The sequence below is a fragment of the Hesperophylax consimilis genome, chromosome 3, assembly GCF_061612785.1.
Source record: "Hesperophylax consimilis isolate HC1 chromosome 3, BYU_Hcon_1.0, whole genome shotgun sequence".
Lineage (NCBI taxonomy): Eukaryota > Metazoa > Arthropoda > Insecta > Trichoptera > Limnephilidae > Hesperophylax > Hesperophylax consimilis.
The window spans coordinates 17,471,612-17,494,020 of record NC_142838.1 but is presented as its reverse complement, the minus strand read 5'-3'; the positions used below and the strand labels follow the sequence as shown (position 1 = coordinate 17,494,020).

At 33.7% G+C, this 22,409-nt stretch overlaps 2 protein-coding genes across 5 annotated transcripts; one reads left to right on the top strand and one right to left on the bottom strand.

Moving 5' to 3' along the window:
* Nucleotides 1–158: 158 nt before the first annotated feature.
* On the bottom strand, nucleotides 159–6,905 carry endos (endosulfine alpha). Of its 4 annotated transcripts, none has more exons than XM_089648711.1 (3): nucleotides 6,767–6,905; nucleotides 5,952–6,001; nucleotides 159–1,771 (listed from the first exon to the last, which is right to left on the bottom strand). In XM_089648711.1, the coding sequence occupies exons 2-3, from the start codon at nucleotides 5,994–5,996 to the stop codon at nucleotides 1,454–1,456; spliced, it is 363 nt and encodes a 120-aa protein (XP_089504837.1). In that variant the 5' UTR covers nucleotides 5,997–6,001; nucleotides 6,767–6,905; the 3' UTR covers nucleotides 159–1,453. The 4 variants fall into 4 exon arrangements, with proteins under 4 accessions (XP_089504837.1, XP_089504857.1, XP_089504826.1 ...); XM_089648731.1 differs by having other exon boundaries at nucleotides 6,782–6,874; XM_089648700.1 differs by lacking the exon at nucleotides 6,767–6,905 and adding an exon at nucleotides 6,576–6,730.
* Nucleotides 6,906–14,750: 7,845 nt separating this feature from the next.
* LOC149425046 (proline-rich protein PRCC) lies at nucleotides 14,751–21,042 on the top strand. The gene is made up of 6 exons (XM_089650927.1): nucleotides 14,751–14,992; nucleotides 15,645–15,817; nucleotides 16,100–16,150; nucleotides 18,113–18,583; nucleotides 19,480–19,695; nucleotides 20,531–21,042. Exons 1-6 carry the CDS (start codon nucleotides 14,866–14,868, stop codon nucleotides 20,615–20,617), a joined length of 1,125 nt encoding a protein of 374 aa, XP_089507053.1. The 5' UTR covers nucleotides 14,751–14,865; the 3' UTR covers nucleotides 20,618–21,042.
* The last annotated feature ends 1,367 nt before the right edge of the window (nucleotides 21,043–22,409 follow it).

Sequence of the window (22,409 nt, the reverse complement as noted above, 5' to 3'; positions counted from 1 at the left end):
AACTTATTTGTTTTATTCATGACTAAATCACTTTCCAAAAGTGTCGAATTGCCAATGTCATGACTTGCCGTAATATAACTTAGGTACAGGAGATTATAAAATTTATTATTGAGTGAAAGAACACTGGTAAAGGGGGAAAGACAAAACACATTTATTTTAACAACATTTTTATTAACTTTAGCATTCTATATATCCGAGGCGAAACAAGTTTTTAAAATAATGTCACAGTAACTATAGAAAAGATGTACCAGAAATCATATTTTGAATGTTGAAAACTAACATGTAGAGGTATTCTAAACATTACAGTAATGTTGCATATATAACTCACAGTACACTAGTACATATCAAGATTGCCCAACACCACAAACTTATGGTTTCTCAATACTAATTTAAATATAATTACAGGTAGTCTTGGCTTTACAACACAATTGTGAGGGTAAGTTGACCTCCGTGTCAGTATTGCACGCACTATCATTGTAGGGCTGTAGGATAGCACAGAATAACAAATCACCTTCCTATTTCTATACAACAAACACACTAGTGACAATATGAAAACCAGGCTTTCAAATACATTGTACAAGCAATACAAAGGAAATAGACCTGGGTGATTGTGACATAGTGGTATAAACCAAACAATAAAGTAACTCGAGACTACAAAGTTAGTTTGATTAGATCACATTTATCCCTAGTTAAAGGTGGGATTTCGAAAAAGTGAACAAGCAAAAAAAGGTGATGTGAACCAAAACACAGCTTCAAAAGCCACAATGTGCATTTACAAAACAAAGCTAGGTGTGTTCTTTAGGAAACTGAAACCAAATCACTGTCTGACAAACTTTCATTAGATGAATGAAGCATTACTTTGAGCCGATCATTTGAAGATTAGATCGGCACACTAATGGAGTCCCTCGCCTCTCATGGACAGGGTTTCATTAGATGAATGTAATATTACTTTGAGCCAATCATTTAAAAATTAGATAGGTACAGTTAATGGAGTCCCTCACCTCACCTGGACAGGGCTAGAATACTGCTAGAGTGCTAAATCCAATATAAATTTGATTTACCAAAGAATTTTGAGATGCGTTAAATTTAATTTAACTCTTATGCAGCACATTCATTCAACTAAGACACTCATAAGATCCTTAAAGTATATGAAAACATAAATTTATAATTAAAAGAGAAAGTTAAATTTACTCCCGTCATTAGTAAAAAAATAGTGTAGATGAGAATTTATGAGAAATGAGAAAGATTCATTTTGATAAAAATATTTTACACTCAGTTTGGATGAAAACAACTGGCGTGAATTTTAACTGTACATTGGGATGAGGGATAAATTAGACTTCTTTTGGGTTTACATACATAGTCTAAATTTTTACATCATACAAAATATCAGACGCATTAATTATTTTAATCTAAACCAATGGGGATGTTAAATGCATTGCGGTTTGGTGGTGGGCTAAGAAGTTTGGCTCGGTGCACTGAACTTTGGCTGGATTATGGAGGTTTTTCTGAGAGGAACTGTCTCGGGAGTGGGGATGGTGTCCCCTGTGGGCAGCTGCTTGTTCCCCATCTGCGCCGTCTTCAGGGGGCCCCCCAGCCCGCCCGGCCGCTGCTTGGCCATCTGGTAGTCTCCTGAATCGAAGAACTTCTGCCCTTTGGCCAGCCTTTTCTGCAAGAAGGCTGTGTGGCCACCAGGTCCGCCTGCTCTTCCCAGGACGGCTGTGGGGAATTTTGCCTTCAATTTGGCTTCTTCTTGCTTTTCCAACTCGTGGGGCTAAATATGCAAAAAAAAAAAAAATATTAGTAGTAATTTAAATAAATAAATGTCATAAATTAGCCAATAGCCCTGTCCACACCGCTCTCATAGAGTAAAGGCAGTTCCTAACCAACAACAAAAAAATATTGCAAAAAGGGCAAACCCATAGACATATGAATATTAGTAGACCTGCCCTAAGTGATTAAAAGCGTATTATCCCCACTCCCCATACCGGTTCCATTGGAGCCGGCTGTGCTCGCGTATGGCCTCAAGTGAAATTTGAAAACGTGACGTCATCATTCTTGTGCGAACTATGGTCGAGGCATCATCGGTTCATTTTACGAAATAACACGGCAAAATGTTGACTTGTACTATGAAAACTTGTAAAAATAGATGTGAAAAAGAGAATAAACCCAATTGTCGTATTACATTCCATATATAAGCATTATTTTACTTTATTTTAAGCATATTCACATCGTATAATATGAATCAGTTTTTACTATCACATCGAGAAGCGTCTGGACGCGAAACACAAAGCTGGTTGGTTGCTGGGAAGTAAATTATGAACATTTATAAAAGTGTCTTAACTAAATACTTAAACGAAATATTCGACTCTGAAAATAGAAACGAATTTTTTTGCCGAATTTGGTTTCGCAAATTTGTTCATAACGTGGCGAGTAATTTGCGCTCCCATGTAAAAATGTCTATCCATTCAAAAGCAGATTTTACTTTTAAGAAGTAAATGGTGATACTATAATGCGAGATGCCTATTTACTGTCAGATTGATTTATTGACGAATCACAGTCAGCTTCACTCCCTTCGTTCTTCAACAGTTGATTTTACCCCTCGCCATTATCTTCTCGTCTATTAATTCCTATGTCTGTGGGCAAACCAAATAAATTGTGACCGTAATAGTGTTTCGAGCCTTGACACTGTGTTCAATTATTGCTTGATACTTGCTCGCATGTGCACTAGATCTAGATCACGCATCGCTTGATTGGCGGTGTCAGGACGGAGCTAATGAAACACCCTGAAGTAGTATGAAACTGTGAAAACTATAAAATGATAGAAACAGTCTGTGCAAACAATGTAGAATAGATACCCAGATAACAAACACCTAAGCCGTGTATCATAACATTAGCAGAGGTTTTTAAAATAAGATAAATAAATGATAAAACTAATACTTGAGGTATGTAGAGATAAAATGTGCACTCTCATTATTATATATAGGAGTCGTATGGAATCAATGGCAAAACTATCCAATAAATTGGACAAAATAAACTAAATATGGCATATTATTCTTTAGGTCATAATGTGCGTAAAAAAATGTTAAATTTAGTATCTAAATCGTACCTCTTTGGTATTAAAAATGATTTTAAAATCGTGTTTGGTAGCAAAGTTCCACGAAGTTAGAATCAAAAGCAGAACTGTTAAAATGTTGACCAATCACGGGGTGTTTTAAACCACTTGGTAAAATGGCGACTGGCGTTTTATGCTTGCTAAAAAACCAGTTTTTAATAGTTTTTATTGAAAATAAAATTTTAAAAAAGTTAAACCGGTGCCACCCTTGTAAGGTCAAACAATGCCAGAAAGAAGTACATAAATCTGAAAAAATGGAAGCAAAATAATTTATGTTTAAATTAAATTTGTTACTTATTTCGTATGAACATTTTCACAGGTACTCTACAAAATATCTGCCAAATAAACTTACATGCGGTAAAAACGGCTGAGTTTTCCAGTGCATGCAGTTAAATATATATTTTCATTTTATTTTACTTTCAACAAAAATTAGGGATTTCCAATTATTTGTGTTAATTGAAAATTCATACCTTCCTACCATGTTTATTTTTTAATAAAAAATTTATAACTAGTTATTTTACTAGTTTTAATTTTGACGGTAATTTTGATGTCAGGCACATTATTTGGAATCAAATACAGAAACATCCACAACCCTTGCTTTCAAAAACAGAACTATACATAAATTGGTATGAGATGTAGAACTCTAAGGACGGGTTTTTCGGAGAATATGAACAATTTATCAAATTTCAAAGTTCATTTTCAAGTTCTGTGAAAGATTTTTTCAAGTTCTGTTTTATTTCAGTTTTGTCGAGCAACTAGCCTACAATGATATAATAATAGAACTTGAATAGGACTTTCACTTTCGTTTTCATTTTCGGGTTCTGTGAATGTCCTATTTGAGTCCTGTTATTATATCATTATAGGCTAGTTGCTTGACAGAACTGAAATAATAACAGAACTTGAAAATTAACTTTGAAATTTGAAGAATTGTTTAAATTCTCCGAAACAACCCGTCTTTAATTTTTTAAATATTTATATTTAATTGATTTCAATTGTGCTATTTTAAAATTTCGTAGTCATTTAAATATAAATAATGTTAAAAATTCTCAACATAAAATAATTCCCGAAAACTGTTTTCTTAAATATATCAAATGGATCGTTTCTGGATAGTTCTGCCTTTGATTCTATACGACTCATAATATATGTTATTCATTATATCAAGGGCAGTTACTGATTTCTTATTGTATATTCGAGGGCTTAAAGTCAAACAACGTTATCTACAAAAATATACTAATAATAATTGGCATGTCGTTTACATAACGTTTACCTTTAGGTGATTTTTCACAAAAATGGCGCTATACAAATTATCAAATTATTATTATATTGCGGTTTAATCTGGAGATCACAGGAGTCATAGCAGAATCAGCAATATCTGAGAGATACGGGCAAAGAGGAAACCTTTGAATTTATTTGTGCACACCGAACATGTTAACATTGGCGCTATAGCAGAATCAGCAATATCTGAGAGATACGGGCAAAGAGGAAACCTTTGAATTTATTTGTGCACACCGAACATGTTAACATTGGCGCTATAGCAGAATCAGCAATATCTGAGAGATACGGGCAAAGAGGAAACCTTTGAATTTATTTGTGCACACCGAACATGTTAACATTGGCGCTATAGCAGAATCAGCAATATCTGAGAGATACGGGCAAAGAGGAAACCTTTGAATTTATTTGTGCACACCGAACATGTTAACATTGGCGCTATAGCAGAATCAGCAATATCTGAGAGATACGGGCAAAGAGGAAACCTTTGAATTTATTTGTGCACACCGAACATGTTAACATTTTTGGTGTGTATAAATTTAGGTTGTGCCATGTAGGGTTAACCGGGGCATTTTAAAATCATTTAATAGTTTCAGACCTCAGTTGTGAAGTGGTGTACTGTATGGTAGGACTGGTAGGACACTGCGGGCAGAAGTTAACTAAACTAATTTGAAGCAGTTTGAATCACTACCGATGTGCGCAAATACGTCAAACGTGCGCTCTTTCAATTGGTTTTCCTGTACTCATCAAGTCGGGTCTCCAGCGACCAAATGTTTTCAAAACATTGGCCATAATGTTTTTGTTTTCCACTGGCAACAACGGAAAAAACATTGTAGCCCTGCCCTAATATTCATTTTTGCACAAACATTTGGTTCAATTTTTGTGGTAATATTGTCGTTGCAGACGCGGCTTTTATGTCGGGTTTTCCATCAGCCACAAAAACAAAAACATTGTGGCCCTGGCCCAATATTTGATATTTGCACAAACATTTTGGATCTACGTTTGTGATAATATTGTCGCTGGAGATGCGAATTTAGAACAGCATTTTTATCTAAGCGGATACCGGGATACATAAACTTGTCGAATTCTACTTCACGCTTAATACGCAAAAAAAAAAAATTAAATTGCACTTGGATTCAACTTAATCACTTCAAGAAACAACTATTTATGTTGTGGTAAAAGATGCATTAAAGTTCCATTTTTTCTCAATCAAAAGTTATGTTTAAAGGTTAGGAAAAACGAATAAATTATTAAAATAACCCGAACTACCAACCTAAAAACCTTTAATAGTTGTCTCACTTTGGATATTTAAATTGAAACCCAGTGTTGTTTTTTAAAAGAGCCTTTGCATGAAGCGGAATTTGTCAACTTTACCTAATTTATTATGTCAACACTGGAAACTGCAATATTTCAAAATTTGGGTGCAATTTCCAGCAAGTAATAAAGTAAATGGATTTAAAGTGACAGCTATTGATGTTTAACTTCCTATATTTAATAATGTTCTGTATTGTGTGTCAAGGTTTACACGTATTTCCAACACTTAATTTAATGAAATTAAAAAATAACTTACATCTTGGTTTCCTTCCGCAGCCATGTCTCTTGAATCACTCATCATAGAACCTGTAATAACGTTATAAATGTTATTTTCCATTCTATACGGCTATATGATTTATTGTCGGCCTGAGTACACTAACGATTAACTCAATATTTAATTAAATTGGCATGGAAAAACCAAAAGGTGACACTAAAACAGAAAAGTTGAAATGCACATGGCAAATATGTTTTAAACATATCATATACGAATATTATTCTCGCTAAAATCAGCTGGAAATCATTACCGTTAAACACACGCTAAATGAATTGACAAAGCAAGAATAAAAGCGGGAATTTTGGTAAAAATAAATAAACGTGAAAGGGAAAATGCGTAGAGGAATATCAAATCTAATAAAAAACAAGAACAGAAGAAAAATAATAAAATAACGGTTTAAATTCTTCACTGATTGATTAGACAATGCAATCAAACACATTTGAACACTAATAATTCAACAAAATTTGCGAAAATTTGCAAATCAAATGTACCTCTAAAAATATTTTTCGAATGACAGCTTAATAAAAATGGCGTATAAACATCACATTCAACATTCGGGAAAAGATTGTCGGATAACAAAACGTTAATTTTTATAAGAAATTTCACCTTTTAAAATGAAAAATACAATTTACGATGTAGGAATTGGACAACAATGAATTCAATTGAATCAATTGTGACAAAACTAAATCAAAACAGCAGCACACACGATTTCCAAATTTCAATTTCTTATTTTTCTTGCTACTTGTGATGGGCAAAATAGGGCCGGAAGAACCAAAAACAGGTAAGGGCCTACCTACCAAATATTATTTTACCTTGCGGATTGTTTCAAGGGCGTAATATTTTTTTTTGTATTTGAAAATATTAGTAAAATATAAATATTTCATAGAAAAATAGCCCAATTAATAACCAGTAGTAATTTCTTGTTTTTGTTTCGAAAACGCGAGTGCAAAGAATGATCACAAGACGATTACAAGTACCTACCTTTTTTTAATTGTTTTTTTAACTTCGTAAGTTAAAATTGTAACAATGTTGTATATATCTCAATGTCCACTTGATCAGATTTAAATGATTCTTTAGATAATTTTACTGTAAACTCGTTTATGAAAAGTAGGAACGTAAATGCTAATTCTCAAAAAAAAATACAAAAACAAAGTTTAAATAAATTACTGTAATTATCTAACAAAAGTCTTTCGTATACTCATAACTGCAATGCTTTTCGGTGAGTAAGAATAATGATTATTGTATTCACTGGTTTATGAAGCAGCATAAATCAAAAACGTGGTGAGCATTTCACCGAATTTAAAATCATTCAGTGGATTAGTTACACTAGTTGTAAGTACTCAGAGAAAAAATTTCTTTGCTTCAATATTTATGGCATTCGATCACAGACATAGGAATTAATAGACGAGAAGATAATGGCGAGGGGTAAAATCAACTGTTGGAGAACGAAGGGAGTGAAGCTGACTGTGATTCGTCAATAAATCAATCTGACAGTAAATAGGCATCTCGCATTATAATATCACCATTTACTTCTTAAAAGTAAAATCTGCTTTTGAATGAATAGACATTTTTACATGGGAGCGAAAATTACTCGCCACGTTATGAACAAATTTGCGAAGTCCAAATTCGGCAAAAAAATTCGGTTATATTTTCAGAGTCGAATATTTCGTTTAAGTATTTAGTTAACCCCTCAGCAACGTAAGCAGATATATGCGTTAAAAATACGACAGCAGTCAAGTACAATAAGCGTGTTTACACGTCAACGCGTGTCTCTCCATAGAAATCGTTCTTACTCCGTTATTATTTTAGTTACATCCCTCAAACAAAAACTAAAAGGTCGATTATAGATCAAGCTACACATCACTACCAAGTTGTCTATGGAAATACAAAACAGGAATCTGCTGACAGTCGCATAATTGACACAAAATTTTTATCCGCGCAAAATGTCTGCCGGTAGCGCCGCGCGCTTCACATATTAAATTTTTATAAAATATTTTTATATGAAATGATAAAAAAATGAGGTGATAAAAGTGTTTATTACACATATATACAATAGAATAAATATTTTTGTTTACATAATCTGTGATTTTAGTACCATTTTCACCTAAAAACATGACGTGAGTCATTTTTAACCTATTTTTCATGTTTCCATTCTAAATTTAAATATTTACAAATGTTAATATTTATTTATGATACAACAATTTGAAAGCCTATTTTGTAACCTTTCTAAAACAGTTTTTACTATTCGGCTCCGTTCAGTAATGTTTCATTTATAGAGCTTTGATTGTGAGGCGGTAATAAGACAACGTTTTCGTGAAATTGACATTTCGGTTAAGACATCTTAGCTTCAAGTTCGCGAAATGTCGGAGGGGTTAAGACACTTTTATAAATGTTCATAATTTACTTCCCAGCAACCAACCAGCTTTGTGTTTCGCATCCAGACGTTTCTCGATGTGATAGTAACAACTGATTCATATTATACGATGTGAATATGCTTAAAATAAAGTAAAATAATGCTTATACAGGGTGTCCGGAAACTCGTAGTACAAGCGGGAAACTGGTGAATCTACATCACATTTGGAGTCGATTTTGTAGTATATATTTTTTTATTTGAGCTTTCGTTATCGAGTAAATCGAGTTTGAAGTTGATTTTTTTTTTTTTTTTTTAAATCAAATTCTTATAAATTATTACTGAAGATCAAAGTACCCAACTAATTAAAACTATTTGAAAGTAAAACAAATGAAGAAACTCGGATTTGAAGCATTATTTTGAAATCACCCTTCATTTAACCCGGTGTAATCATAAAATATTTCTGCTCTGCAGGGTTAAAACATCTGTTATTCAACCCTAAACACCAGAAAAAACTTTAACCGTAAAATAGCCGAAAAATATTTTTTTTTGTTTTTTTTTTTTTTTTTTGAAAATGCTCAAATCAAAAAACTTTATGTTTTTTTGGGTTCCCCATGTGGTGTAGATTCTCCAGTTTCCCGCTTGTACTACGAGTTTCCGGACACCGTGTATATGGAATGTAATACGACAATTGGGTTTATTCTCTTTTTCACATCTATTTTTACAAGTTTTCATAGTACAAGTCAACATTTTGCCGTGTTATTTCGTAAAATGAACCGATGATGCCTCGACCATAGTTCGCACAAGAATGATGACGTCACGTTTTCAAATTTCACTTGAGGCCATACGCGAGCACAGCCGGCTCCAATGGAACCGGTATGGGGAGTGGGGATAATACGCTTTTAATCACTTAGGGCAGGTCTACTAATATTCATATGTCTATGCATTCGATATATTTGCGAAAATCGGTGAAACGATTAAAAAGTAAATATATTAAAATGTAGATGGTTACAAATTACATCCCGACTACTCCTTAAAGTAAGTGCTGGTTATGAAAGTATTTGAAAAAGGGTATCGAAATGTTTGATTCTGTTAAATGGAAAAAAAATTAATTCAGTCCAAATTTAATACTTTGACGACGATTTTGTTTCCTGAAAAATTGAAAAAGCATTTATTTCACACTCTCACTGTAAAATAAAACGAAGACCAGGTTTTATTCCAACAAAAGCATCACGTTCATTCTCATTTCAAATTTAGTATTCGCGCAATTTTTTTTATTGTAATCGATTGGGCTAATTTTTTATCACTTGAGTAAGAAATTATATATGTATATTTAAAAAGTCGAATATTTCGAAATTTCTATATCGATTATGCTGATCACTAGGATTTATAGATAAAAGTTAATTTAGATTCTGTTGTCGGCTGTCGGTAGCGATGGACACAATCGATGAAACATCGATTATTTACTCGATCTTTTTGACTATCGAAATATTTCGATTCATTGTCATAGATAAATCGATTTTGTCAAAAATCATTTAAAACCACAGTCCGAGACAGTCGTTTTTTTTTTTTTTTTATTCTTTATATTGGCTTTCACCCATTAAGAGTGATCTTGGCCATACATTACAACATTAGGTAATTATTCGGTAATTATTTACCTACGACTACCGTTTGAGAAAATATTCCGTACATGTTAGGTTAGGTTGGATTAGGTAGAATTAAATCACAAACCAGTCTATACAAACCTAGCGTAGCCCACAAACTACTTGAAAACTGGGATATAACTCTAAAGGGGACGCGAGCAGGCGTTATTAAAGGGGCAATTTTTTGTAGTAGTAAAAACGGTAGTCGTAGGTAAATATTTACCAATTATTCTTATAAATACAACAAATTACAGGATAAAATTGATTACACAACATAACATAACGTAACATAACATAACAACATAACATAACATAAATTGAAACGTTATCGAATAAGGAATCGATTCTGTCGGAAATAATTCAAAAGTTTATCTAAAAAGCAGTCAAAAAACGTCATTCATCAGAATTCATCGATATCAAATCGATTCCCAAATCCGAGATACATCAATAATATTTCGGACTTGGATTGCAAGACAAACGAGATATTCCTCCCACGGGAGCATTGTGTTACGAACTACCTAATAAGATTTGATATGCATTTGTTATTACGCAATTATTTTTTGGTAATTGTGTTATATTGGTATAAGATATTAGCTGTTTTTATGATATTATCTAGGAAGCCAAGAAGCTATGTGTATTTGAATAGTTTATTCGTTTTTAGGTTGGGATTTACAATGCACATGCATTTAGTGTGTAAAAAATGGCACTCTAACTTATAATACGTTGGGAAGATTGTTAATAAAAATAAATTGAGGTTATGTTTATACTCAACAGATCACAGGCAGTAGCAATAAAGGGCTTTGAATCAGATTTCAATGAAATTTCCTCTGGCATCCAACTGGGTTCTTATCTTAGATAATTGTTTTTTCATTTCATATATTAATGATTTGACTAATGTTGTAAAATACTCTAGAAATAGAATTATTTGCTGATGATGCTAAGCTATACAATTAATAAAAAGTCTAAACTGTTGTGTCAATTTACAACATGATTTAAACAATATATCCACCTATTGCCAATAAAATGAACTACATATATCTGAATGTTTCAAAATGTCATCACATTCGAGAAATAAAAATAAAATATTATTATTACTGAGTATAAAATGTAACATGCTCAGTAGAAGATTTCAGCTCTGTAGTTCACGAGTGAAAAGGACGCTCTTCATAGCCTTTTGCACCACCCTTTACACATGCGAGCTCTGGGCTAATTTCAAGAAAAGAAAGGCTTCGGGTGCAATATAACAACACTTACCGATTGATGTTCGGACTCCCCAGGAACTGCAGTGCCTCCTCAATATTTACAGAAGGGCGAGTTCCAGGATTTACAGCTCTGGATTGGATAAAAAATAAAATGTATTTTTTATTTATTTTTTAAATTTATTTTTTATTTATCCTGCAACTCTGGATAAACCAGGATTGCAGGACTGAGGGGAAGGATAAACCATTCCAGAAACATTCTTATCATAGAATCCCGTCTGACTTCAGGATCGAACATTGAAGACCATTGGAGAAAGATACTTGCTCCCACAATCTTAGATCCGATGGATTCCCGCGCTTCTCTGCTTTAATTTCATTTTTAATTTAATTTTTAATCTCTTTTTATTTATTTTACTATATGTAAATACTATCTGTACTTATATCCTCTATGGGATGTGTGGGATTGCACTAACCTCCCACATCCTGGAATAAAGAATTTATTATTATTATTAATTATTCTAAACAACAACATTGCAGCAGTCTCAGATGTTTGTGATTTTGGAATAACCCTCAGAGGCGGATTTGCAGTCTTGGCCGCCCTAGGCCCCAGACCATGTAGCCGCCCCTTTCTCAGTACCCATCACATTGACCAGGAGTATCCAAACTTTTCAGTAAGTTCCTAGGGTCAAAACCGTTTTAATTTTCCTGCCATTATTATTCATGGTTCATGGGGTGAAATTTATCCAGGTCTTGGAGGCGGATACGTTTGCCCACCTGCTGCGTGGCGGGCCGGATCGAGAGAGACTGGGTGAGGGAGGCCTTTTGACATTTCCAGCCGGGCTATCTTGACCCATCGCCTTGCACCGCAGTTGGAGGGATGTATTCATACGTCCCGTCACTCCTGGACACACTAATCCCCAGATTCCTACCCACCCCTCATACATTTTCCTTTTCAGAACTTCCTATCCCTCCCTTCCTTAAAAAGACCCTCCACACAGCATCACCTAAGATGACATAAGAAAAAATATTTTCCTCAAAGCCTCCTGTGTGGAATTAATGTAAAAAAATACGCTTGCTAAATTCGCTAGTTCAATTACTGTATAGTAATTGTCGATTGTCGTAGGCCGGATTGATGACATTGGCGGGCCGTTGTTTGGAGACCCCTGATATAGACTATAGACTACATAATGAATTTACTTTATTGACAACTTTTATCGAAATCGATTCAGAAATTTAGTTAACTATAATAGCTGCTAGTTTGTAATACTTTCTAAGGTTTCAAGGATTTGAATAAAACATTTAAAACAGTTTTAGGTTTAATTTATTTAACTAGTTTCAGGTTTATTCTCATACAATAATTTATAAGTGTTTCACAGTTACAATTAGGGTTGCCAGATACGGGCTGGATAAAAAGTTATTATTAAGTCTCCAAACAAATAAAAGAAATCAGCACCTCTTTTAAATAAAAATCAACTTAAGGTACATATTCGAATATAATAACTAAACTTAAAATACAAATTAAAACGTTGGTAAAAAAATTTACGTAAAGCATTATCTAACATAAAAAAAAAAAACTGAACTCAAAACAAAAATCTGGCAGTTATAATTCTCGTCTGAACTTAAGTGAAGCAAAATCATTAATTAGATCTTCGCAATCCAATGTCCTTAAAAAATCTGCTTCTATGTTAAGCAAAGAAAGATTGTTCAGCCTTTGCTCCGCCATTGTTGTGCGTAAATAATTTTTTACACGTCGTAAACAAGAAAATGATCGTTCTCCAGAACAGTTTTGTCACGATTGGCCGCCCCTAATATCTGGCCGCCCTAGGCCCAGGCCTACATGGGCCTAAGGGCAAATCCGCCTCTGATAACCCTTGATATTAAATTTAAATATAACCTTCAAATACATCAAATCACAAATAAAGCTGCTAAAATGTTAGGCTTCATCATAAGAAAAACAAAACTTTTTAATAGCAGCAATAGTTTTATATTGTGATATTTTCAGTTGCGAACTTACCAAATACAAGAGATCTATAAAAAAATATTTCTCTGATGGTTTGTGAATAATGTTTATGTCTCTATTGTTTATATATCTGTTATGATTTGATTTATATCTACAACCTCTCTACACGACTATAAATGTTTTGTTTTGTAAATTTTTCGTTTTATATAATCTTTTTTTTGTATAAATTTTTGTATTCATATTCCTTTCTTGCACATTTTATTTATTTATTCCTTATTATGCTGTCTCAGTCGAGGTAGTCACAAGGAAGAAATCCATAATTGGTTTTATTTTGGCTGTATAGTAATTATGTACAAACTGAAATAAATGTAAACTGTAGATATCCCGAAAATTAATAAATAATAGTAATTGTTGTGAAAAACCCATTCATCCTGAAATATAAATTTAACATTTGGTTTTCGTATAGTGTCCAGGTTTTTATATCCGTAAAGATGAAATATTGTATTATTTCTTCTCTCGATGAATGTCTTCACGGAAATATAAGCATTCAAATTCGTAGTCGAAGAAAATTAGCAAAGTAAACAGTATATATATCATTGCCAGTATGAAAATATTGGTTTTGCCCATTTATGTACTTACCTACCAAAATGTTGCCATACGAATGTACATCATTTATATATCCCCTGCCCCGAGAGCAAAAAACGAAGCCTCTGTCCGCAGCTATTGCATGTCTACTGGTACCGCTGACCTACGAGAGATTACATCGATTAATTACTCGAATTTTTCGTGTTTCGATTAAAATGTTTCGATCCTGCCTATCACATTAATTAATTTATTTATTATTCATTAAAGCCCTATCGGGCTTTTACATAGAAAATTGACAGTATATGTATGTAAGTTTAACATAATACATGGATAAAATAGCTAAATATAATTTACTCGTAAGGTAATTACAAAATAAATTTATGTAATATACTGATATGTATTATAAAACAAATGTTTAAAAAAGAAGAAAAATAGTGTCTGTTGTATCTATAGAGAAAAAAACTAATAAGTAATGGCAAAATACCAACGCCGTAATTAATATTGAATTTAAATAATAGTACTTGAAATGGTAAAGTAATACAAAGTATAATATACATATCAAGTATGACCGTACATGCATACAGTAATTAATATGCGTCCTAAAAAATAAATAACAAATAAACTAAGGAGTATGTGAGTTAAACGTTGGAAGGTATAGAGACAAGATTTTTTTTAAAGCTAATAAACAATACAAGTTAATAACTAGCAAATAGGTATGAAATTAGTTGCCTTTTGAAACTCACAAAGTTATTAACAAGTTCACAGTATTTCTTTGCAAGGTGATGAATTCTTGGAATTGGTGAATACATAGAGTAGTTAGTATCGAAGTTATTGTTACATTTAAAAGTGTCTTTGCTTCGAGTTTGTCTGGCAGGTACATTCATATAAATTAATTCCAATAATTCAGGGCTGTCAATGAGAGATTTTATAATTTTGAATAAAAATAATAGGTAATAAAATAATAACTCTTGTATCTGATAGTTTGAGAAGTCTGGTTTCGGTACGTAAGTTATTATAATTATGTCGCGTGGTATATCGGGTATATCTATGGTTGTCGCTGTCACAAATGGAGAGTGGTTTATTTATGCACAATGTGTCAAAAATTGTCAATGTTGTCTAATTCAGTAATAATAATTATTTAATAAAAGATTCTAAAATAATGAATTCTCTTGTTGCATACGATAGTGAAATAAGTGACAGTGATGATGAGCAGGAGTCGTATCGTAGACCGTCTAATCAACCAGTAAATACTGAAAAGTTTCCAGTGAAACCTCTTTTAGTTGATTGTAAGTCTTTTATTTATTTTCTAGATTTTTACAACATTAGAGGCTATTTTCAATTCAGTAAAGATTTTCACAACCGCCGCACCCTTAACAGGCACAGATCATGGAAATTATACCCTGTTTCTACTTACTTACTACAAGAAACAACGATTTACGTTGGGATAGATCGTAAAAGATGCACTGTTATTGCATTTTTATTCAAAGTATAAAATTGACCTTATAAAACGATCCCTTTGTCACCATTTTGTGCTTTTATGTATAGAGAGAAACACTTGCGAAAGTTTCGTTTCAATCGAAATACGCATAAATTACTTAATTAACCCAAAATAAGAACCTATCTTGTTCATATAAATATTTGTTTCTTATAGTCATTGTTCAAAAAGTATAATTTCTATAACCTGTGCCTAAAAGTGCGGTGATTAGGGAAATAATTACCTCCAATACAGTTGTATAATGTCAATGTATGTAATAGAACAGAAAATGAATGAAAAGAATAAATAAATAAACCGCTAAACTATCTTCTGTATGTACCAAGAAAAATGACGACGATTAATGCAGGACATCTTGCTTTTGATAACTGATCTCTACCTTTAACTGTGTAACATTTAATTGCTTATAGATTTTTGCTATTTCTTTAGTATGCAATTTCTTTCAGCTCAAGATCTTTTCAAAGCACTTCCACAGCCCAAGAAGTCTACATCTCATAATTTGAAGTATAGTGAAGAAACTGAAGATGAATTTCTTCTGAAAAAAGAAACCCCAGTAGAATTGCCGAAAAAAACTACAGAAAGGAAAACAGCAAAAATCTTTTTACCATCTCTGTCTAGCGTGAGAAAAATTATATTTTTAACAAAATTTTTATGTATGTTGGTGTCGCGATATATAAAAGTATTATTTTTTGCATTAAAAAAATACAATCTTTTTTCCTGAAAATGTTAAAATTTCGAAAAAAGTAATTTATTTTTTTACTAGTATTATTGTGTAGAATCACACCCCAAAGTTTATGCCCTTTAAAAGTTTATATCCATAAAAGCGCTGCCTGAGTAAAATATATTAAAAGCATTAATAAACAAACATTGATTGTGATTTATTGTGTATTTTTGATTTTAGTTTGAAGATGAGAAGCCGACTGGACCTCTAACAAAATTTCAACCATCTGTGGTAAATTTCATGATTCAATCTTCTTATTTTTTCCAATTTTACTAAAGACGGAACTATCAACTCTGCGCAGAGAGTGAAATCAGATTTTGCCAATAAAAATTCCTATTGTGTACCCTTTTCTTGGCCCTATCAGGTACCATATGTGGTGCTCTTTTACGTTTTCAAAGGGTTAATACATATGTGATTAAATTTTATGAGGTGGCAGTGACGGATAAAGATTGAAGCAATGATTATTGACGGCAAGGCATCGTCACTATCTCGGCTGGCAGTCTGGCTCGGAAAAACCTCTGTAATGGCGGGTGTCAGCTGAAAATCGCATTTGGCATTACTGGGTTCTTCGGTATCCATTTCGGAGAAATTCAATGAATAATCATCCTTTCCAAGGAAGGAGTTGAGCTTTTTAACTGTGAATAAGGGACCCTTCACCTACATCAAATCTGACGACGTTTGGATACAAGAAACAAAACCCAATATCTTTTCTAAGCAAGTTCCTGAGGTATTGTTTGATAAAACTTTGACGCCAGGAAACGATCTTTGTGATTTCGAACGATTGATTGCGAACTTCTCTTTGTGAGCTCGCATATCAACAAAGAAATATACATGCTCAATATTTTCATTTACTAGTTTTTGATTGGCAGGTATGTAATAAATAGATTTGTCATTAAAAGAAGTAGAAAATATTTTTTTTAACACATTGAACTAAATATATTTAGTTTTAGCAAATGAATCACTCAAATCCAACTTTTATATACAGTTCGAAAACGTCCTGTATTAATTATGAATACTATATAAGGTATTTGCCAGTGTGTTCTCATACTGTTTTCTACATTCTAAAGAAGCTGAGCACTTGGCAGTGTAGGTTGTATGTTGTATACATATACATGCCACAAGAACACTCCTCATCTGAGCACTTGACAGTGTAGACTATAATCTACATCATAATTATCATTGAAATCATCTGCCAAGCAACTTATTGGAGAGGAGAAGAGACAGTGGGGGAGTCAGTTCGTTGATATTCATTTAAAGTGCTGTTGACATACCAAGTATGAAAAATATAAAAATTATGAGAGTTTTATGACAACAGAATTTTTTTTCATTCACTGACTGACTCGGCTGATCGTACTGACCGAGTGGAGAGCGAGTGAAGCACCGAGTTGATAATGCAGGTGGAGGGTACTTACTCGACCGAGTCATTGGGCCCTGCTTCTATCCACTGTCTCGTGTGAATCACTCGCCCGTTACTATACTGAGTACTGACTACTGATCACATCAGCCGAGCACTCGGCCGAATGCACTATCTTGGCTGAGCACTCGGCAGGTGTAATTCAGGCATTAGGATGCATGTTTATTCAATCTTTGTATAGAAATAAAAACCTTAATCTATTAAAAAAAAACTATAATAGACAAAATATTTAAAAATATAAGATGCAATACCTATCGGCGCCAGCGCACCACAATTCGACTGTACGCTATCTTACTTGTAATGTAATTGATAGATGAATGCTGACTTTCGACAATTCATTTTTTCTGTTGATAAACTTAATACCGCTTCGAGGTAGATTACCGATTCAGTTGCAGTAATTCCTTAAATAATTTGGGATATAGATTTAAATTTAAAAAAAACTATATAAGTTGTAATATGCCAAGGGTTAAAATAAATTAATAATTAATTTTATCTGTGTTAAGCTGCCTGTTGGGCCAACACATTGGGCTGCCAATGTTGGCCAGCCAACCGATTAGCGTTGGTTTTTCATGCACAAATCAAAGGATCTCGTCGGGTTGGCCCAATGTGGACAGGCAGCTTTATATTAAATCCATACATTGTCCACATAGTGTTGGAAATGCTGTGAGGAGGGATAAAGCTCTGTTTAAAATCTTTTTTTTTATATGACAAGAGATTTGAAAGGTCAGAGGGCTCTAAAATTTTATAAATTAATACTCTATAGTCCACATTTTTTTCAGAAAGGAACCGGTCTACTTAGTTTACTACCCCAACCAAAATCAGCGCAAGTTGCAGAACAAATCAAGAAAAAAAGTAAAGGGTTATTAATTCCAGATTCAGTAAAAAATAAGGTATTGACTCCCATCAACCCTAAACCATCAGTCAACAAAAATTCTCAGCAGTTCTCATCTCTTATTAAGTATGATTCATCGGATGAAAGTGATAATGAGGAAGCTTCTATGGATTTCTTTTCCCTGAGTAAAAAAGCCGCCCCTCTGGAAGACTTGAATGCTGATTTAGACATTGGAATCCCAAGTAATATCGCCCAGAAATATGAGGATAATACTATCCAAGCTATTGCTAACATCGAATCAAACCAGGAAGTGAATTCAGAGCATCTGAAAGAGTATGAAGAAAATCAATCATACTATAATGCAATTCCAGAACAAAGTTCTAATCAGAATACCAATATGGATATTGATGATGATACCGTAAGTAATAAATATTGAACCATATTGTATTAAAAACTTTATATTCTGTATAGCTGACATGTACCTGGGATTGCTGGGGGTTATCCTTAGGAGATAGACATATACAATCGCGGACTGTAGGCCTGTTCAAGATATACAATTCCGTAGTACATTATTTTGATGTGTCTCAGGTTTATAAAGGTTTAGCCAGCGTTAGGTTAGGTTAGGTTAGGTTAGGTTAGGTTGTTTTTTTATTTTTTATTTATAGAGCGGAGGCGGTTTACAAATAGTTCCCGTGAGCACTTAGGCCATAGGCCCATTGTGCTATCTCCCATTTTACCTCATTCCTTTAACAGTAACCTGGGATAAGGTTCACCGGGGTTGTCATTGGATATGTGGCTATGTCTTCTGGTTCCACAATGTGTCTTCCCAGGTCTCATCTCTCCTCTCCAATTCCCCTTGGTTCCCCGAAGGCCCCACAAGGGAAGAGAGCCTCATCTCTCCTTGGTTCCCTAAAGGCCCCATAAGGGAAGAGGGTCTCATCTCTCCTCTCCACTCCTCCTTGGTTCCCCGAAAGCCCCATGGGGGAAGAATCCACTCCCCCTTGGTTCCCTGAGGGCCACGAGGGAAGAGGGCCTCATCTCTCCTCTCCACTCCTTGGTTCCCCGAAGGCCCCACGAGGGTAGAGGCCTTCGTCTCTTCTCTCCACCCCTCCTTGGTTCCCTAAAGGCCCCACGATGGAAGAGTCCAGTCCCCCTTGAAGCGTACATAATTTTACAATAAATGTGATTATTTTTAAAAAGCGTGAGAATAGCCCTACAGTAATGAATACCTGATACATATCTCTGCACTACCCCTGAAAGTTATTTTTGTGTATTCCATTTTAATCTTCTGACCCACTGGAGTTCATTTTTTAGCTGCGAAAACTATGCGGAAGTCGGGCTAGACACAAGGGGGAAAATATGCAGATAATTGACATCAACCAGAAGGAAATGTTGCCCGATCCGAGGGAGTGGCTGACTAAGGCCTTGACCGAAGACAACTCCAAGAGAACCTCGTCCAGCAAGAGGCGCGGAGATGAACCAACCACCCAGCAGAGACGTAAACACCAAATTACGTATTTGGCTCACCAGGTATTTAAAATTTTCTCTTTACCCTTTGAGAAGAAACATCACTTTCAGTCATACCAGAAACAGCTCCACTGTAAATCTCTTTATGCTACATCTGTAGTTTATGAGAAAGAGGGTGAAGTTTCACAAATTAAAAATCTGTTATTTAGTACCACACTTCACGTTGAATGTTGTGCAGTTGAAATTGAGACATTTTGATAATATATTAAAGTAGTCCCAGAGAGGGCTTGTACGTATATTATCGACGATCGTCCTCTTCCTTCTCACACATCTTCTGTGAAAACGAAAAGACAGAAAATACTAGAACGACGGCGTCATCTATGACTTCTCTCTATAACTATATGGAATAACTACCAATTGATTTTATTATTTTACATATTTACTAGTCCCTGTAAAGAGCTCATACGGACGTGATTGACGTTCGTCCTCTTCCTTATCATGTAACTTGTTCAGAATCCAAAAAAAAACAGATATACTAGAACGATGACGTCACATAAAATATCTAGCTGGGACAAGTTTACTATTTTATTATATTAAAACACAAATAACTTTGTTTACATCACTTTAATATATATATATATATAACCTCTACATGTTTCATAAAAAAAGTTCGCCTCACCAGGTGCAAGTATATCCTGATGATGTGAACTTTGTTCATGAAACATGTTGAGGTTATAAATATTTATATTAAAGTGATGTAAACAAAGTTATTTGTGTTTTAATATAATAAATAATGACATCACAGAGTGATAAGATTTCAGAAGAAATTTTCTTCGAAAAAAAAAAATTACTATTTTATTTGTACATATTCTCAATGAATTGTTTCTATCTGTTTCAGGCTAAGGCTAATGAACAAGAGCTGCAAAATCAATGGGCAAATAATCGTCTTTCCAAAAAGCAGACACAATCAAAATACGGATTTTAATTTCTTGAAAACAAAGTACAAAGCATATTTTAACCCCTTCCTGCATGACAGCATCACCCGTTGACAGGAAATTCGAAAATTTATTTTGACTCCCTCACTTTATTTTTCATCGTACAGAGATAATAAAGGTGCCTTTTACCCTTCACAATTTTTTTTGTTAGACGTCGAACACTGCCACTTTTACAAAATTCAACTTGAATGAACACAGTATATTTGATTTCAAAAGATTTGAATGTATGGTGTTTTTTTTTAAATTCTACGAAAAACACTGTTATCATAGGTAAGAAATTTTTCCACCATTAATGAGACCTTTCTTATTTTTTTCTTCTTTAAAATATATTTAACCCTTTGTACTCAAAAGATTCTTGGTATATGCATACCGCCTAATCGAAGTATTTAAGAAAAATAAATCATTTGAATTGAAACACAAAAATTTATAAAAATAAATTGTTTTATTATTTATTTATTTTTTGTTTTAGTAAAACAGGTATGTAAGATATAAAATGGACACAATTGATAATTTGAAGTTTTTCACTGTATGATATTTTACATACCAATCCCCAATGTGAAGTCCAGATCTTTTGCAGGTTTCGCAATACAATTGTTTCTTTTCTTCCACACAATCAATACGGCGAATGAAATGAACGAAGTTGCTGATGCGAACATGCACCAACTTGTCACGGCAGCAAAATGCCGCATCTAGAATTACATAACTTGAATCTTTTTCGTTTCGTTCATTTTGCGCTGCAGCTGTCAAAAATGATTCAAGCGGGATGGTACTCACGTTGACTTACGCTTGAATTTATACATAAGAATGAGCGTGAATACTTAGCATACCATTCAGCAATATGTACGACTTTACACACAAGTAAATCTTTCACAGATATATTAAATATATTTATGTCCTTTAAATCAATTATCACTCTGATACTAAAACGATATATTGTATTTTAATGACTTATCACTTGTTTCTCGATCAAATTCCGTAACTTCTTACTATTTAATTGTACTAATATGATTTTGGTTAAATTATATTGAAGAATAAGACTTTATTATCTTGCCGCCACTCAAGTAATATGGCAAACCACGCATGCCGCCTCAATGGCGGCACTCGAGTGCTAAGGGTTAAAACACTTTTAGAAGATTCGAAACACGTGGCATCATATGATGCCATCGTGCATCTGAGGAAGAGGTCTATGACAACTCTCACGGGGTACTGATCGATAATTATTGCTAGTTAGTGGTTGAATTTTAACATCTACAAATTAATAATGTGTACTGTAAGTACAATTTAATAACAAAAAAAAAAGTTTTTCCTTAGCAATATTTTAGAAAACTCAAAACAAAAAATAATACACTAAACAACTATGTATATGTACAAATTGATACCACTGTAGAAAAGATAATAATTGCAACTTTGTACACTGAGTAGTCACCGAACCTCGGTAGTGTGCAGTCGTGTTACTTCCAGTGCTCTGTGTTTGACGGCTTACTGACGGTGGCGCGACGTACAGATAAGATTTATTTATTGTTACCTTTTCGTATTCATTATTTTTGTTTCTATTATTGGTTTGCGACGCAGTTGCGTGTATTATTTCTATAATTTATTATTTCTTAAATAGTATTTATTGTTTAATTTTTTTTTTTTTAATTTGTTGAAATGGAGGAGGATGAAAATCGACCTCCTGACCCTGAGTCCATTTCTAATATTGCAGACGTCTACGATTCTGATGATTCCCAAGCTTCTGTAACCATTCCTTCCCGAAAACGACGACCTCCGCTTTGCCTTAAT

Bases quoted from the DNA above. Each gene is read 5' to 3' on its own strand.
- endos (XM_089648711.1), bottom strand. From the start codon at position 5,996: ATGATGAGTGATTCAAGAGACATGGCTGCGGAAGGAAACCAAGAT. The intron at 1,772-5,951 runs GTAAGTTATTTT...TTGCATATTTAG, and splicing joins CTGCGGAAGGAAACCAAGAT to CCCCACGAGTTGGAAAAGCA.
- LOC149425046 (XM_089650927.1), top strand. From the start codon at position 14,866: ATGAATTCTCTTGTTGCATACGATAGTGAAATAAGTGACAGTGATGAT. The intron at 14,993-15,644 runs GTAAGTCTTTTA...AATTTCTTTCAG, and splicing joins GAAACCTCTTTTAGTTGATT to CTCAAGATCTTTTCAAAGCA. The intron at 18,584-19,479 runs GTAAGTAATAAA...TTCATTTTTTAG, and splicing joins TGGATATTGATGATGATACC to CTGCGAAAACTATGCGGAAG.